Source organism: Anopheles arabiensis, chromosome 2, assembly GCF_016920715.1.
Source record: "Anopheles arabiensis isolate DONGOLA chromosome 2, AaraD3, whole genome shotgun sequence".
NCBI lineage: Eukaryota > Metazoa > Arthropoda > Insecta > Diptera > Culicidae > Anopheles > Anopheles arabiensis.
Window position 1 is genome coordinate 17,114,491 of NC_053517.1, and position 18,813 is coordinate 17,133,303.

Below are 18,813 nucleotides of genomic sequence, written 5' to 3' on the forward strand. Positions count from 1 at the left end.
ACGTAAATGGTCACATATATTTAATGTCGAATGTCAATCGAATTCGGTAATAGTTCCATTCAGTCGGACAACTCGACCTAATGTTTCTGTGTAAATCTTTAGGGGAGTTTGATGCGGCAGACTTACCATATAAATCATCCTGGCCCATGTATGTGCTGTTTCCAGTATTTGTGTTCTTCGTGACCATTGTAATAAACAACCTGATCAATGGTCTGGCCGTCAGCGACACAACGGTTCGTAATGGCTTGCAGTCGGGGACGGAACTCATTTCTAATATCTTCGCATATCAATTACAGACCATTCGGGCAGAATCCGAATTAGTAGGCATTACAGAGATGGTATCCATTATCCGTCGCTACGAAAAGGCACAGAAAGGATTTGAGTTCATCCATTCAACGTAAGTCGTTTTTAGACAGTTGTTTCTTGTTCGTTTTGGTAGATCATTCTGGATGTGGTGGAGTAATCGGTAACATTGTACACGTTTGATTAATTATTAGTAAACCAACGTATTAGATTAATTGTTGCCTGTTGGTTGAACTTATAATTTTTTGATTGAACTCAAATTTTAACTGAAAATTTATCATTTCCTCTCCCCTCTAGATTGGACAAAATATAGTTCCTCAAACTGGGATGGCTGTTTCCTAATATGAAACTTTTTTGCAACGAGAAACCGCTGCATCAAATTGTGCTGAAGCCTAGCGATCAAAGCCTATCCACAATCCGGCTGGAACAGCAAATCATCGAAACGGTTGAAAATGGTGGAATGCGAAAGAAACGTACGAGCAGCACGAATAATACGGCTGGAAATAGTTCGGAAATGAGAAATGGCCAAGAAGATATTCAACTTATCACTACGAATGAAACTATTTCCAACATGGAGAATGGTCAAGAGCGAACTAGACCTACTAGTAAAAATTGTCAGCTTCAGACGCATAAGACCTATCAGGCAGAGAATTTACTTTACAAGCCTTTTAAGGGAATGCCGAGCAAGATAGTGACGAAATCGATCGAGGTGTTGAACTCCCGCCAAGTGCACGGTGGATCACAGGCGCACCGCCTATCACGCATGGAACAGAACATGACAAATATCATGCAGGAACTAAAGGAGTTGAAGGAATTGGTACAGGGCATTGGGAAAGGGCGACTTGGAGATGATAAGAAAAGCTAGAATGTAGCTCCTGAGTTTTGTGTGAACAGCCTGGCCGTATTATCAATTATACTTCAATTCAAAAACATAAACCTCGCCTCTCGGTTTTAAGTTGTAAATATATCAAGACCTTGGTAACAATTCTGAACAAATACTTGCAAGGATTTAAATATTGATTACCTTAAACGATATCAGAGGTTAGGAAACGTTCGCATCTATCTGTCAAGCACGTTGCATACTGTTAGGCGCAAACGCATCATGATTTTAGATCAAATCTTTCCTGTCGGTTCGAAGAAGAGCTTCTCGCAAATTAAAAATTTCTATTGTTTTGAGAGTAAAACACGAACGGCAATCGATACAATCGATATGAAGCATCTAGTTTAAACCGACATGGGACACGTCCCGCAAAGAATAGTTATATATGATTCAATAAATAAATATAATCGAATCACAGAGCAATTTTATTTGCAAACTACCAATCGCAGAAATTAATTAAAGCTGACTCATGAAAGAATACAGCGCCCCTCTGCCATCAGTATGGTCGAAGTAAATCAAGCTACAAGAGGAGCCAGCATCCTCCAGTCGCAACACGCGGAATAATAACATAAACGTTCCATGGCGAAAGAATTCGTACCATATGAAAGATATCATCCGGCGTGAAAGCATACAGGGTTGTCAAGTCGTTTTGCTAAGTGCGCTTCATATTTTGTCGATCACGAAATTTATTTTGACTAGTCTAATACGTACTTGAGCTGGTCCAAAGTAAATTTTATCCCGTCCAAGTTTAATTTTGACAGCCCTATCGAGGTATGGGATTACCTATCTTTCCTTCTACCTATCTCTAATAAATCTTTTGACACATTGTATGCACAAAAACGGAAAGAATAAGAAGAAGCTTCAAAATGATAGGTCATTTGACACATAACTCGTTTTATTCACTGAGTAAGCATTTGAAAAAGCACACCAAATTTGATTGTCTACGTTTCGATGGCTTGCATTTAACAGATAGCGCCACGCACTGTGGTAGAACAAATGTCGACAATTTTGGAGTGCAATTTTCAAATGCTAATTACTTAGTGAATAAAACGACTGACGTCAAATGACCCAATATTGTAAAGAGTAATTTTAAACAATAAATACGTTAAATTTCATAAATATAACGCTAAAATGCATTAAAGCATGTGTTTATTTTTCTATTTCAAATTTTTTTCTTTTAAAAATATTGTGCCTTTGAAACTAGTATCGGTGCGCTGAAATAACAATTTTTGACAGCTAAACTAATCTTGAGCTACTGAAATTGTTTTGCAGACATGCGATTCTGACTTATAAAACCCTATATATTCTTTCCGTTTTCGAAAAACGAATAGTACAATTGCTCATATTTCAGTTAGCCGATCGCTTCATCGTCAACTTTCTCGAAGTTTCTCAGGGATTCTCAAACCGATTTTGTGCCGAATCGACAATCGTTGAGAACGTAGATTTCTCAAAGGCACTCATGAATGCTTGAGAAAATGAGCGTTAAGAAACCCCATGGCCCCGCGGCCTATGAGCTGGTTCGCTACATTCATTCGATTATTCGCTCTGTGCTCGTGCTGCGAGAAGCAACTTTCTTTCAGTGCCCCGCGCTTAATTGTATCTAAGTTCTGTTTGATTTTTGGGTTTCTGTTCGTTCATAAAGATTCCCAACTCGTACTGTGTGGTGCGTTGTGAGGCTTTTATGAATAATTATTGTGGTAACAACTACAATAGTGAATCCTTCCAGAAGCGATCCTCTGACAAGAGCATAAAGTTTCGAAGCGAGGAAATCATCCGAAAACATAACAAAAAGCAAAGTGCGTCTGTGGTTTGCTGATCGTTTCAAAGTAGTGGTGATAGTTGCGTATGAAAATTTCATAAAATTGACTGGACCGTGTCCACATATGGAACGTCGCGAAACGGTTCCTTTCGCTTCACGCCGCTTTCACAGTCTCTTCCTGAGCTCCTGGCAATACACACACTGAGTGTGTCGCCGTCCAAAAACGGAAGTCGTTCCGGTGTCGTGCTTGAACTGGTGTCATTTATCGACGGGCAGTGGTGACTATTGTAGCAATTCTTCATCTAAACCCCACCAGTATGCAGGTACTACCGTCAGCATTCTCAGCAAAATGCGATGCAACCAAAAAATGCGATGCAAAAAGCGATAATTCATTACACACCGCAAATGCACTCTTCGTGCACACGTTCAATTCCCAATTTTAGCTGGCGCTTGCTACAAGTTTCGATGCGAACGACCTGTCGGAGTTCAACCGAGCGCTTCGCAACGGAGCAAACGTGAATCTACGCGATCGTGACTCGCGGTACACGGTGTTCGAATTAGCATGCAAAACTCCCGGCAAGAATCAGTTCATCCGAGCCTGTCTGAATCATGGAGCGGTACTGTCAGAGGTACGTATGGCGTGGGGTTTTTGTCTGCCTTTTTTCTTTTCTTTTTGTTGCTTGCTAGTTCAGTCGACATGAAGTGATTTTAATTTTACGACTACTAAATGCTCAAAGGTGCAAATGGTTCGTCACTCTCGGGGTCCCAACGTCCATCCGGAAGAAGGCCCTAGTAGGTAGTACTCTGCCAACTCTATACATACTGCATACTATAGACTATCGATCTACGGGGCCCCTACATCGACGGGTACGCAGACGTCCGCCTACCGGTAGATGCGCCGTTGAACACGACTGTTATTTCGGGTGACTGTAACTGTTCCAATAATACTGCTACTAGACAGGGTTGTGTTAAATAGGATTTTTCTGTCAATTCTTAAAAGAAATTTCAGTACGCAAGTCTAAGCTAACCGCAACTGACTGACTGGTCTTATTTTTATAGAGACTTTGAGGTCTTGCTCATTCGCCTCTATGAGGGATACCGTTTCGTGAAAGTAGTAGAATTTATACTTTTCATTTGCATGAATGTGTGTGTGTGCTACGGGATTCAATTGAGATCCTTTATTACGGCGAAGAGTACCATTTGTGTTAAGCCAATTATCTGGAAATATCGGCTGATAGTTAGATTGCAACTTAAGTGAAGCAGAAGTATATGTGTAACGCTCGATGGCGTTCGTGACCGGCTTTTTAATTGTTTACAATAACACATCAGCAGTTGCCAAGGCCGCGTAACATAGTTGGGAATAGATAACTGTAAACACGGTATACGTGTGTAATGCGTTTCTAAAGGCTGATGCACATAATCTTATCAATTCTCCTTACGTTCATGATGGGCAATACTCCTTACAAAGTCATGCATGTAGTGCACCCAGGATGTAGATGCATTGTACTGCATGTTGTGTTATGGATGTTACTGCTGCAGCTGATACTTCATCGTTGACCCTTCTGAGTTGCTAGGGCTAATGCTGTTTTCCCGTTTTCACTTAGTATTTTGTTGTTGTCCCAATGTCGACCATTGCCAAACATACTTGATTTATGAGATTTAGCGGCAATATAAACAAAGGACGGTGAAACCTATCTTAAGTAATGGGAAAATACAAAAAAATTAAATAAAACAGATTTATGGAAATGCTTTGTGAAATGGTTCTCCACAAAGCACAACTACATACATGAATCTAGACAAGAAGAAGCATATCGCATTGGTTGTGATTTTATTTTGAGTGCAGTCTGGATCAGAATCAAAGTCTTATCCAGCTTTTCTTTTGTTTCCAGCTGTTTATGAATAGGACGATGACAAATCATTTACAACAATAGCTTGCATTGTGTGGTATATAGTCAAAAGTGTCATCTAATCATAGTTTCTTCAGCATGAGTTTTATTGATAGCAACGATAAAGCGCAATCAAAATATGGTTGAATAACAAACGCAATTATTTCAATTCGGAACGAATAGACCTATACATGTGTGTGGGTTGTATGTTTCTTGCACAGTTAATTATTTTTGTGCTTAGAACGTTTCACCTCTCGCTCGTAGTTTCATATCTGTTTTGTGGTAGTAGAGACTCGTCTAAAGCGGCTGTTGCTGCGAGTCGTAAACAAATAGAGAACTGTCACCGGGGCTGACAGCCAAACATTCAGCACTTGCGATCGCGAGAGATTCCACACTCTCACCTATAGAGAGCACTGTAACGGGTTCGGGTACAGGGAAGGCGAATGACCTCAAGATCAGGAATCGGGTTCCTCGCCATTGCGATTGCACCAGTAGCATCACGACAGCGAGCATGAATAGTTTTAAAGGTGAACTTTTTAAAGGTGTTCAAAAACCGCGACACAGTAAAGTTTCCACCCAAAGCGAAACTCGGCGATTCAACATTTTTTGACTCCTATGAGAAAGAAGATTCTATATCGTTACGCGACTAGTTCGGGAGCTAACAGCGGCTTTGCATTCCTGTTGGACAATATTGTCCCTTATGGAGTCCATGTTGAGCCGAGGCTGCGTGTTTTTTCCGCCAGCATTGACGCGGGTGCGGGCGAGTCTACAACTTATTGACGAGTCCTGGGCCATCCGAGCGGAAAACGCTTTAGACGTGTTTGAACTCAATGGCTGGATCAGGTGAAGCGAAACCTGACGGAGATCGGGTGTCTACATGGATGGGAGGCGGCAGCCAGGGACCAAGCATCCTGGAGAATGATTGTTTCATTTCATTTCATTTCATTGTTGACCGGGTCATATCACATCGAAGTGCTATTTTGTGAGCAGGCCCAAAAGAGTGAGAGAGAATATAATAATTTGCATTTATATAGACATCATCACAAATTTAACGACTAAACCGAAACCAAACCGCGTTATTGTATGCATTACTTACTCGGGTAGGTGGTCATAGAAGTAAGAGGTACTGTTAGATGAAAGAATACAGCCAGCTGCTCGCGTGCTCTCTCTGCAGTAAGCCGCTCTTACTGCAGTTGACGAGCCGTGAGCGCCTGAGAGCGATCGTTCGGGATGGATCGTTCGGCTGCGCGAAGAGCACGGACACTACGCATCGGGGCAGCGCGGCGTATACTTCGTAGTAATAAAGCATCCGTTTTAAGTTTAGAACAATACAATATTTATGTGTGTGTACTTTTCCACCTCTCACCATATCACATACGGACATAAAAAGTACAAATCGAATGTTGAAAATTTGATTCATTATTTATAAAAAAAATCGGAAAGCTCTATTTTTTTTGCTATTGTTGGCTCGAGCAACAGAATTTTCTGAACTCGAAAAAGTCCGCGAATAGTTCTTCAAACACTTTATTGTGATTTAAAACGGAGGGGTTAAAAAAATACTCTTTCATCCGGGACTTTTATACGCGTAGTATTACCTTAAGTATCCGTTCGCTGGTTCCCGTTCGGCGCTACGGTCGATACCCTTTCCCTTCGATGGTTCTTCGGTTAATCTTCGTGTTAACTTTTGTGTTCGGGTTTGCTGATATGACGCGAACACAATTAATACAATTAAAACTTATATATTAACAAATAATATAACATATCACGACACACGTCTGCTCGCAACCAAGCCCGAATCAAGAGAGACCGATCTGTCCATCTCCCAAGCCCTGCACGGCTCTCAGAATTTCAATCCTAATCAAATCGCTCTCATTCCACAATTACACCTCATTAGCCGCCTTCCTAGCATCATGGTCCGACACCGATCATGAGCCAGGGGAGTACAACTCGCAGCCACAACATAACTGTTGCAAATATGGCTGAGTCATATTGAAATACTTCGCCCTACGATCGTGGCTTCGATACCATCCTCTCTTCGAAGTCAGAGCTGGGAGTTATCTGCTCAAACTAGCATCAAAATAAACGGACCGTTGATGCTTGTCAACAGCTATAAAATAGAAAAAATTTATGCTAAAATTTCTTGCCGATAGCTCTATTCTATCAAAAGTAATTTGGAATTCAAAGTGCTAAACATACCCGGGTAGGTGGTTATGGAAATAAAGGTTAATACGCTCTATAAGCTTGCCAAAATTGGCAACTTAAGGAATTTTGACTATTTGGTTATGAGTATATGGGTTTGTTCTAGTCGGATGTTGTGTTCGATTAGTACAGCTGCTACTTTCCAGAGAGCTGCATAAGCGGGTTGCGGTAGCTTTGTTTCTTGGGTCTCCATCTCCAGCAACTGGTATGGCTTATTTACAAAACAAAACCCTTTTGGACAGTGTTTCCATAGATACGCATGCAAATAGACGCACGCTAACGGTACGCTTGTTTTCTTCGGCAGAAAAACCCCGAGACCAGCGAGTATCCCATCCACCTGGCCGCGCTATCCTTCGACAGTGAAAATCTTTCCGAACTACTCAGCGCCCCGCGCATTCAGGTGGACCAAAAGTACGAAGATCGCACAGCGCTGTACCTGTTGTTCGAACAGATCGACAGTGACAATTGGAAGCATGTGTTTGAGTGTGTTAAGTTGCTGCTAGAGTACAACGCCAACATAAACACAACCGATGAGAACAGCGTGTCACCGATAGGACTGCTAGTAACAGCTGGATACGACGATTGGAGAAAGGAAATTCTTGAATACTGTTTGCAGAACTACAGCGTGAACGTAGACTACCGAAGACAGCAGGCGAGAAAAGCGTTCTTAAAGAACTTCCCTGGCACGGACATTCCCATCTACGACATGGAAAAGGTTACCGTGGATGTGTTGCGGAACAAACTGAACGTCGAGACGGAGGACGAGTTTCTTGCGGCATACGAGAAGTACTGCCAGCAAAACAATGGTCACGTGCCGCCCGAAGAAGATCGCGCCGAACTGCTACCATTGACCGTATATCGGGCGAAGCTGACCGTTGCTCAGAAGCTCATTGAAGGGCAGATAGTAGAGGGCAAGTTTACCGGTAATCCAAAACTACTTTCGGGCCTGCTGGCCAAGTGTTGTAATCGAGGGAACGTGCAGATGCTCGAATGGTTGCTGCAAATCATACCGGATGATGAGGTAGCGCTAGTCAACAAGGATCCTCTGCTCTCGCTGCTCGTCAAGAAGATCGACGTGTACCCCGACAAGAGTTCCTACATCCGCATCATGCGCATCTTACTGAACGATCCGCGCCTAGATATCGACAACATCGATGTGAAAAAATGTACGGCGCTGCACTACGCCGTCAAGTACAAGAACGATCACGCCCAGAAGCTGCTGCTGGACGAGGGAGCATACATCTGGGGCGAAAATATATTCGGCGATCTGCCGATCAGCGAGATGGACTCGTCCCTGCTGGAGAAGCATCTGGACTCGTGCGTCACGAACAACGATCGCAAGCCGGGCGACGAGGATTACGAAGTGAGGATCAGCTTTGCCAACTTTATACCGCCGGCCCACAATCCAAATTCCGAGGACGAGATGCGACCGATCGTACACATCGCACAGTCACCCAATTCTAAACATCTTCTCTGGCATCCCGTCATATCGAGCATCTTGTTACTTAAGTGGATGAAAGTGATCCACCTTCTCTACCTAAATCTGGTAATCTGTACCGTGTGTTTCGTTTCGTTTGCGACATATATCGTGTTTTGCTATGCGCGGGAAGATACCATTCTCAAACAATTGCTGTATTGCCTGTCAGTGTTGGGATGTGTGTATTTGATCGTCCGTGAAGCGTCCCAGATAAGACTAAGCCCCGCCACTTATCTTTTATCAATGGAGAATTTGATGGAGCTATTGTTAATCGGTGGATATGTTGCAGTGCTGGCGCACGAGTCAGCCGATGAGACATGGTCAATGGTGCTGGTTGGAGTGCTTCTGCTGCTAGGGGTGGAGCTTACGCTGCAATTTGGCATGCTCCCGATAAACTCGATTGCCACCAATATGGTCATGCTGAAGACGGTTACGAAAAACTTTCTCACCTCTTTGAGCTTGTACTCGATCATATTGGCGTCGTTTACGTTAAGCTTTTACACAGTGTGTAAGATGAAGGATATTGCTCAGCTGCGCGAGTCGAACAGACCCGTACAAGCGGCAGTTCATAACCAGGACATTGAAGATGAGCATCTTTTCCACAATTTTGGTGAGATTCAGCTGGCGTTGATGAAAACTACAGTAATGTTCACTGGTAAGTACACAGTCGAATTATGAACGTAAATGGTCACATATATCTAATGTCGAATGTCAATCGAATTCGGTAATAGTTCTATTCAGTCGGACAACTCGACCTAATGTTTCTGTGTAAATCTTTAGGGGAGTTTGATGCGGCAGACTTACCATATAAATCATCCTGGCCCATGTATGTGCTGTTTCCAGTATTTGTGTTCTTCGTGACCATTGTCATAAACAACCTGATCAATGGTCTGGCCGTCAGCGACACAACGGTTCGTAATGGCTTGCAGTCGGGGACGGAACTCATTTCTAATATCTTCGCATATCAATTACAGACCATTCGGGCAGAATCCGAATTAGTAGGCATTACAGAGATGGTATCCATTATCCGTCGCTACGAAAAGGCACAGAAAGGATTTGAGTTCATCCATTCAACGTAAGTCGTTTTTAGACAGTTGTTTCTTGTTCGTTTTGGTAGATCATTCTGGATGTGGTGGAGTAATCGGTAACATTGTACACGTTTGATTAATTATTAGTAAACCAACGTATTAGATTAATTGTTGCCTGTTGGTTGAACTTATAATTTTTTGACTGAACTCAAATTTTAACTGAAAATTTATCATTTCCTCTCCCCTCTAGATTGGACAAAATAAAGTTCCTCAAACTGGGATGGCTGTTTCCTAATATGAAACTTTTTTGCAACGAGAAACCGCTGCATCAAATTGTGCTGAAGCCTAGCGATCAAAGCCTATCCACAATCCGGCTGGAACAGCAAATCATCGAAACGGTTGAAAATGGTGGAATGCGAAAGAAACGTACGAGCAGCACGAATAATACGGCTGGAAATAGTTCGGAAATGAGAAATGGCCAAGAAGATATTCAACTTATCACTACGAATGAAACTATTTCCAACATGGAGAATGGTCAAGAGCGAACTAGACCTACTAGTAAAAATTGTCAGCTTCAGACGCATAAGACCTATCAGGCAGAGAATTTACTTTACAAGCCTTTTAAGGGAATGCTGAGCAAGATAGTGACGAAATCGATCGAGATGTTGAACTCCCGCCAAGTGCACGGTGGATCACAGGCGCATCGCCTATCACGCATGGAACAGAACATGACAAATATCATGCAGGAACTAAAGGAGTTGAAGGAATTGGTACAGGGCATTGGGAAAGGGCGACTTGGAGATGATAAGAAAAGCTAGAATGTAGCTCCTGAGTTTTGTGTGAACAGCCTGGCCGTATTATCAATTATACTTCAATTCAAAAACATAAACCTCGCCTCTCGGGTTTAAGTTGTAAATATATCAAGACCTTGGTAACAATTCTGAACAAATACTTGCAAGGATTTAAATATTGATTACCTTAAACGATATCAGAGGTTAGGAAACGTTCGCATCTATCTGTCAAGCACGTTGCATACTGTTAGGCGCAAACGCATCATGATTTTAGATCAAATCTTTCCTGTCGGTTCGAAGAAGAGCTTCTCGCAAATTAAAAATTTCTATTGTTTTGACAGTAAAACTCGAACGACAATCGATACAATCGATATGAAGCATCTAGTTTAAACCAAAATGGGACACGCCCCGCAAAGAATAGTTATATGTGATTCAATAAATAAATATAATCGAATCACAGAGCAATTTTATTTGCAAACTACCAATCGCAGAAATTAATTAAAGCTGACTCATGAAAGAATACAGCGCCCCTCTGCCATCAGTATGGTCGCTGTAAATCAAGCAACAAGTGGAGCCAGCATCCTCCGGGCGCAACGCGCGGAACGATGACGTAAACATTCCGTGCCGAAAGAACTCATACCAAGTGAAAGATATCATCCGGCACGATAGCATAACCGCATGAATGGGGAAACATGTGAGGGAAACAGACAAAAAAAATGGGGGAAAATAATAAAAGAAAGACGAAACAAAGCAAATGTGTGCGTGGGTCAATCGCGACCATTCTGTCGTGGTGTTGGTTTTATCTCGCGGTTGACATGTCGGCTGAAAGTCATGACGCAGCATCCAATGCGTCGAAACCGGACAAACGGCTTTTTTCCTCCCGGTTGAATGTATGGTCGCGATCAGTCAATGTCGAAGAGAAGAGATGGGTCCTACGCACAATGCACAACAAATGTGTAGTATGTATCAATAGCGACTTTAACGCCAACCCTTCCTGCTCAGTCATCCCTCAGCTATTCCAAGCTATTGGACCGCTAATCGATGGAGTTTAGTTGGTGTCGCCACGGGTCCCCCATATCGAAGCGAAAACCCCTTATGCACAAACACATATGAGCGCCGAGGTATAGCGGGTTAAGTTTCAAAGTGCTCCTCATATGGTCCCCGATTGGCGTGGTTAGCTGGTCCGCTGCATTCGTTCGTTTATTCGCTCTGTGGCCGTGCGGCGAGCAGCAACTGGATTTCCGTGCCCCCGCGCTTAATTAAATCAGAGTGGGTTTTTTTGGGTTTCTGTTCGTTCATAAAGATTCCCAACGCGGACTGTGTAGTGCTTTGTGCGGTTTTTATGAATAAGTATTGTGGTAACAACTAAAACAGTGAATCCTTCCAGAAGCGATCCTCTGACAAGAGCATAAAGTTTCGAAGCGAAAAAATCATCCGAAAAAAAAAACAAAAAGCAAAGTGCGTCTGTAGTTTGACGATCGTTTCAAAGTAGTGGTGATAGTTGCGTATGGAAGACTCATAAAATTGACTGGACCGTGTCCACATATGGAACGTCGTGAAACGGTTCCTTTCCCTTCACGCTGCCACCTCAGTCTCTTGCTGCTCTCGTGGTACTACACACACTGAATGTGTCGCCGTCCAACAACGGAAGTCGTTCCGGTGTCGTGCTTGAACTGGTGTCATTTATCGGCGGGCAGTGGTGGCTATTGTAGCATACATTCGACAACCTACCACGCTACCACGCAATTCTTCATCGCCCTGTGTACATCGACAGCACAACATGAGCTCTCAAAAGTTCATGCATCTAAGCCTCACCAGCCCGCAGGTACTGCAGTCAGCGTTGTCAGCAAAATGCGATGCAACCGCAACACGTTACTCTACACGTTCAATTCCCAATTTTAGCTGGCGCTTGCTGCAAGCTTCGATGCGAACGACCTGTCGGAGTTCAACCGAGCGCTTCGCAACGGGGCAAACGTGAATCTACGCGATCGTGACTCGCGGTACACGGTGTTCGAATTAGCATGCAAAACTCCCGGCAAGAAGCAGTTCATCCGAGCCTGTCTGAATCATGGAGCGGTACTGTCGGAGGTACGTATGGCGTGGGGTTTTTGTCTTTCTTTCTTTTTTTGTTTTTTGTTTGACATGAAGTGATTTTAATTTTACGACTACTAAATGCTCGAAGGTGCGATATGGTGATGCTTTTCCAGCACGCACTGGAAGAGATCGTTTGTGACCGGCGCTCAAAGAGATTTTTGGGTGGGGCCGCTGGGTTGGTCATTCGCACTTTGAAACATTGGCTCAGCGTTTGGAGCAGCGCCCAGAGTAAACAATACTATCGAAAACGCTAGCCGCCGTTCCGGAGCAGCTGCAAACATTTGCTCAAAGCTGCCCCGGAGTAGTAGCCAATGTTTGTGCGATCGGAGTGTGGGCGGGCAGCAGCGTTATTAGTTTAGCCGCCAGTATTTGAAATACGCTTGCCAGCTCGAATTGTCTACATATACGGTACGGTGGTTGGTACATGTGCCGTTGATTGTGGAGGGACAGATATATTGAAATTCATCTTGATATGGTGCTCCAGTAAGGGAAGCAACGAAAACAGCACTTGCGTTTGAACTACCAGCTTTGCATGTGCAGCTTTATAGTTGAAATATGAATTCGATCTAAATTAACCTCTAAATTGAGAAGGAAATGAGTCATTCCAAGGAAAAATAAATAATTGTAGGTGGAAATTATTATTTGGTAAACATTCGACGTCGATGAGCCAGTGATCAAGTGCATGTCATACCGTTAAAAGTAGCTCTGAAGGGCATTTCACAGATAGAAACATGTCCGGATGTATCCATGATATTTTTAACAAATATTTAACATGTTCTGCCCGACGAAGCTAATAATCTTAGAAACATTAATCAGTTCCGACAGCACATTCTGTGATGCACATGTGGAATTGTAATTATAACTAGAAATTCTTCTATTTGGCGTAACGTCCTACGCGGACATGTCGGCCATACTATACAGAATAGAATCTAATTTGAAATTTCTGATTATAGTTTTTGCTGTTTTTTCCTAATAGATTACATATCAATCGTAATGAAATCTAGAATATTTAAAGTGTTATTTGGAAACGATTGAAGGTTATTGGATTGAATGCCCAAATGGCTTGATAGTGTTTCAAAATGTATACCAACTAGGCGATCGCCTGGGGCCCCATAGATCGGTAGTCCATAGTATGCAGTATGTATAACAGTTATAACAGAGCACTAGGTACTAAGGCTAAGGGATGGACGGTGGGGCCCCGAGACTCGCGAAACATATGCATTCCTCCCCCTATCGCTCTACAAACATTTTGGTAGGACCTGGGCCTAATGGACTGCATGAGCAACAATGGTCGACTTTGCAAAATATACTTATTTATGAGACAATTTCCAATAGAGGGCAATATAAACAAGGGACGGTGAGGCAAACGTATCTTTAATAATGAGGAAATCCAAAAAATATGAAAAAGATTTATTGAATTACTTTGTGAAATGTTTCTCCACAAGGCCTTCAACCACAAACATCAATCTAGAAGCATTGCGCATTGGTTGTGATTTTATTTTGAGCGCAGCCAGGATTAGAATCAATGTTTCGAAACGCTGTCTTATGAATAGGACGATGACAAATCATTTACAACAATAGCATGGCTTGTGTGGCATACAGTAAAAATTGTCATCTAATCATAGTGTTTTCAGCACAAGTTTTATCGATAGCAACGATAAAGCGCAATCAAAATATGGTTGAATAACAAACGCCATTATTTCAATTCGGAACGAATAGACCTATGCGCTTGCGCATGTGTGTGTGTGTAATGGGTTTGCCCCTCGGCTTTTGACTCTTTTTTTTACATAAATCATTTTAAACTCACTTGTTTAAAAGATCGACGGTTAAGTTGATCAACAGTCACGTCTAAGCTGCTGAACACGATCAAGAAAAAGATCAGAGCGACAAAAAATAAATTATTCGTGAGAAAGCTATTTGTTCTACGTCGTAGTCTACAACTTGCTATTCTTTATAAAAATCATTTAAACGAGTGCTTTGTTGTTATTTTTCCTTGAATATCATTCTAATAATTTACATAGTATAAATAACTATCAAAGCATAATTTTTCTAATCGAAGTGTACAAAAGTTCTTATGTTTAGCATTTCAATTCACCATCATTTATGTAATTTAAAGGAGATAAAGCATATAATTTAAATTTATTCAACAGATTCAACATGATTTAACAAGAATACAAACAAGAACTTAAAATAAGAAAAACTTTAAAATCTTTAATTTCTCCCATTCCCATAAAAAACAAAAATCACTTCGTATGTAACGGAAATCATTTTTGAAAATGTGCCTCTCGCACGAATAACACTCAAACGCGATGCGTAACGCACGAATAAGCGGGTTGCGGTAGCTTTGTTGCTTGGGTCTCCATCCCCAGCAACTGGTAGGGATTATTTACAAAACAAACCCTTTAGGGCAGTGTTTCCATAGTACGCATGCATACAGACGCACGCTAACGGTACGCTTGTTTTCTTCGGCAGAAAAACCCCGAGACCAGCGAGTATCCCATCCACCTGGCCGCGCTATCCTTCGACAGTGAAAATCTTTCCGAACTACTCAGCGCCCCGCGTATTCAGGTGGACCAAAAGTACGAAGATCGCACAGCGCTGTACCTGTTGTTCGAACAGATCGACAGTGACAATTGGAAGCATGTGTTTGAGTGTGTTAAGTTGCTGCTAAAATACGACGCCAACATAAACGCGACCGATGAGAACAGTGTGTCACCGATAGCTCTGCTAGTAACAGCTGGATACGACGATTGGAGAAAGGAAATTCTTGAATACTGTTTGCAGAACTACAGCGTGAACGTAGACTACCGGCGACAGCAGGCGAGAAAAGCGATCGTGAAGAACTTCCCCGGTACGGACATTCCCATCTACGACATGGAAAAGGTTACCGTGGATGTGTTGCGGAACAAACTGTCCGCCGGAACGGAGGACGAGTTTCTTGCGGCTTACGAGAAGTACTGTCAGCAAAACAATGGTCACGTGCCGCGAGAAGAAGATCGCGCTGAGCTGCTATCCGTGGCCGTGTATCGAGCGAAGCTGACCGCTGCCCAGAAGCTCGTTGACGGGCAGATAGTAGATGGCAAGTTTACCGGTAAGCCGGAATTGTTTTCCGGCCTGCTGGCCAAGTGTTGTAATCGGGGGAACGTGCAGATGCTCGAATGGTTGCTGAAAATCATACCGGACGATGCGGTGGCGCTGATTAACGAGGATCCGCTGCTCTCGCTGCTCGTGAAGCAGATCGACGTGTACAAGGACAAGAACAAGTGTCCCTACTTCCGCAGCATGGGCATCTTGCTGAACGATCCGCGCCTGGAGGTGGACAAGATCGATGTGAAGAAATGTACGGCGATGCACTACGCCGTCAAGTACAAGATCGATCACGCCCAGGAGCTGCTGCTGGCCAAGGGTGCGTACATCGGGGGCGAGAACATGTTCGGCGACCTGCCGATCAGCGAGATGGACTCGTTCCTGCTGGAGAAGCATCTGGACTCGTGCGTCACGAACAATGATCGCAAGCCGGGCGACGAGGACTACGAAGTGAGGATCAGCTTTGCCAACTTTATACCGCCGGCCCACAAGCCCAACTACGCCAAGCCGGAACAGGTGCCGTTTAACGGGCTGCCGTACGAGGACGAGATGCGCCCGATCGTACGCATGGCCCAGTCGTCCAGCACTAAACGGCTGCTGCGGCATCCCGTCATATCCAGCATCCTGCTGCTCAAGTGGCTGAAGCTGATCTGCTTTTTCTACATCAATCTGGTGATCTGCACGATATTCTTCGTCTCATTCACGGCGTACGTTGTGTTTTGCTACGGCCGGGAAGATGCACCGTTCAAGCTGTTCTTCTACTTCCTCTCGTTCGCCGGCTGGATATATTTGGTCGCACGCGAGTTGATCCAGCTTCTGCTGAACATGCGCATGTACGTGCGGTCGATCGAGAACGGGATGGAGGTGCTGCTCATCCTGGCCTCGGGCGCGGTGCTGATGCGCGAGTTTGGCGACGAAACGCGGCGTGTCGCGTCCGCCTGCGTGATTCTGCTGTCGGCGCTAGAGTTTACGCTGCTCGTCGGCACGCTGCCCGTCCTATCGATCTCGACCCACATGGTGATGCTGAAGACGGTGTCGAAGAACTTTCTCAAGTGTCTGGTGCTGTACTCGATCATTTTGCTCGCATTTGCGTTCAGCTTCTACACGCTGTTCCGGACGAACGGCGGTAACGGCGAGGCGGGCGCAGCGACCACAGACAAGACGGCCGCCGGTCAGGACGGCGATGGTGATGACGATCAGTTCAACCAGTTCGGGGAGGTTCCGCTTGCGTTGATGAAAACAGCGGTAATGTTGACCGGTGAGTAAGCGGGCGTGGGAAAAACGGGGGAATACCCACTTGGGGTGATTATTTTTGCACCCTCCCCCCCTCTTGCATACCATTAGTAAAGCGCCATTGTAGCAGGTGTACATATGGGAACGCATATGTTTAATCGATACAGCTACGCGGCCAACGCGCACTCAACATGTTATAAATAGCTCTTTTTGTTGCGGCAAATCTTTTTTAATGTGTGAATTACACTTTCAGGGGAATTCGAAGCGGCGAACATAAAATTTCAACAGTCAAGCTTGAGCTACTTCGTGTTCGCGCTGTTTCTGTTCTTTGTTTCGATCGTGCTGTTCAATCTGATGAACGGTCTGGCCGTGAGCGACACGGCGGTAGGTGGCTTGTTTGCGCAACACAGCCCGTGTAGATAACGTATTTTTTTACACTATTACACAGACCATCAAAGCGGAATCTGAAATCATCGGCATTACGCAGAAAGTGTTCCTCATCAACAAGTACGAAAATGCACTGAAAACATCGAAGCCCATTCGCTGCATGTAAGTATCAACGCTTGCCGGTGCCTGTTTTCCCAATGATGACTCATCTGATAAACGATTACCATTGCCCTTTCCGTTTCGCAGCACCGAGCGAATGGCGTGGCTGTTCCCGTCGAACAGTTTGCAGCTGTTCTCGAACAATCAACCGCTGAAGTACATCGCGGTCAAGCCAAACCAGTCGAACGCCATCATGGTATCGTCGCTCGTGCCCCGGTACGCGCAGGACGTCGAGATGGGTGAGTTGGTGGTGCAGGACAAAAAGCTGGAAGTTGAAGGATTGCTGGAGCGCAACACCAAGTACGGTACCGAATGCTGCATCATGCCCTGCCTCAACAACATGGATGGGAAGATAGTGAAGTATGCGCTGGAGATTTTGCACTCCCGCCACGAGCACGTCGGCTCGATCGAGTACCGGATGTCGCGCATGGAGCAGAACATCGAGCGGATGGCGCAGGAGCAGATCGAGATGAAAAAGTTGTTGCAAACGCTCGTCACCTCGTTGCATGCTAAGGCGTAGTCGTTCTGTATTGCGCACAGGATGGGAGTTGGGATTAATTTATGTTTTTGTTTTTAAATGCTTTAACTGACTCAAATGCATTTGGTTTGCATTTTGTGAACGGCATTACTGTACTGCTTCATTTGCACCCTTACCTCACGCAGCTATTATTGACATTGAAGTTTGTAAGTCTATTTTAACTAGCACTCAGTTTGCTTATAATTGTTACCTTTTTAAAGCGGAAACAAGCAACGTTCCTGTTCGTCTTAAATCGCGCATGAATGCTAGACTGCATCAAACCGATCAGTCAATATAACCATCACAATGATTCTATCTGAATCATTACGCCTTAACGATACCTGCAAGGATTTATGAAATGTTATACCTTTTTACACCTTTGAATCTCTACTGTAGTCGTCGCGCATGAAACGATTGCACTTATTTACACTCATTTCCACTGTATAGGACTGTTGGCATTGCATTGTTAGCGAAACGTTGGTTGTATTAATGTAATTTTAAGCCCCACAATAAACCATTCAAGTGTAACAATCATAACTATTGAATATATTTAATTTACAAATACTTGCTTCTTTTTAGCTCGAACGTGTAAAGCCTAAACTTTGCCGTATTGAATTTCGTTCGATTTATTTGAAAGTTTAATTGAAAAGACTCAACATATTTGTGGAAGCTATCAGTATTATTTCATTTCACATTTTATTCACTAAAAGTTATGTAAATATATCACTCACGTAGGGAAACATGTTTATGGGGATCATCTATCAGTTTGTTAAATGAAAAAAGATTGTTCAAATAAAAACTTAAATAGGGAAGCTTCTACTGTTTCTTGATGAACATATCACAACAATTGAGCTATTTGAACATGTTAAATTAATATCATTTTAACGTTTTTTTAATGTTTATTTCCATGTTAAATGCTTATAAAGATCTATGCATTTAAAATCACAGCTTTTTTATCATTATTCAAATTGTGACGCAGAACAGTAAAAATACATTTGTTAAAAAATTTGTTG

At 43.4% G+C, this 18,813-nt stretch overlaps 2 protein-coding genes and 1 long non-coding RNA gene across 3 annotated transcripts; 2 read left to right on the plus strand and 1 right to left on the minus strand.

Moving 5' to 3' along the window:
- Nucleotides 1–4,911: 4,911 nt before the first annotated feature.
- Nucleotides 4,912–6,611, minus strand: LOC120894570. The gene is made up of 3 exons (XR_005738208.1): nt 6,424–6,611; nt 5,925–6,118; nt 4,912–5,803 (listed from the first exon to the last, which is right to left on the minus strand). It is a non-coding gene; the product is annotated as an uncharacterized LOC120894570 (long non-coding RNA).
- A 499-nt stretch (nt 6,612–7,110) lies between these two features.
- Nucleotides 7,111–10,733, plus strand: LOC120897036 (transient receptor potential cation channel protein painless-like). Its single transcript, XM_040301642.1, has 5 exons — nt 7,111–7,122; nt 7,332–9,159; nt 9,285–9,415; nt 9,479–9,579; nt 9,783–10,733. The coding sequence occupies exons 1-5, from the start codon at nt 7,111–7,113 to the stop codon at nt 10,348–10,350; spliced, it is 2,640 nt and encodes an 879-aa protein (XP_040157576.1). The 3' UTR covers nt 10,351–10,733.
- A 564-nt stretch (nt 10,734–11,297) lies between these two features.
- LOC120894569 (transient receptor potential cation channel protein painless) lies at nt 11,298–18,364 on the plus strand. The gene is made up of 6 exons (XM_040297229.1): nt 11,298–12,148; nt 12,226–12,411; nt 14,890–16,762; nt 16,991–17,121; nt 17,186–17,286; nt 17,371–18,364. Exons 1-6 carry the CDS (start codon nt 12,104–12,106, stop codon nt 17,801–17,803), a joined length of 2,769 nt encoding a protein of 922 aa, XP_040153163.1. The 5' UTR covers nt 11,298–12,103; the 3' UTR covers nt 17,804–18,364.
- Nucleotides 18,365–18,813: the final 449 nt, after the last annotated feature.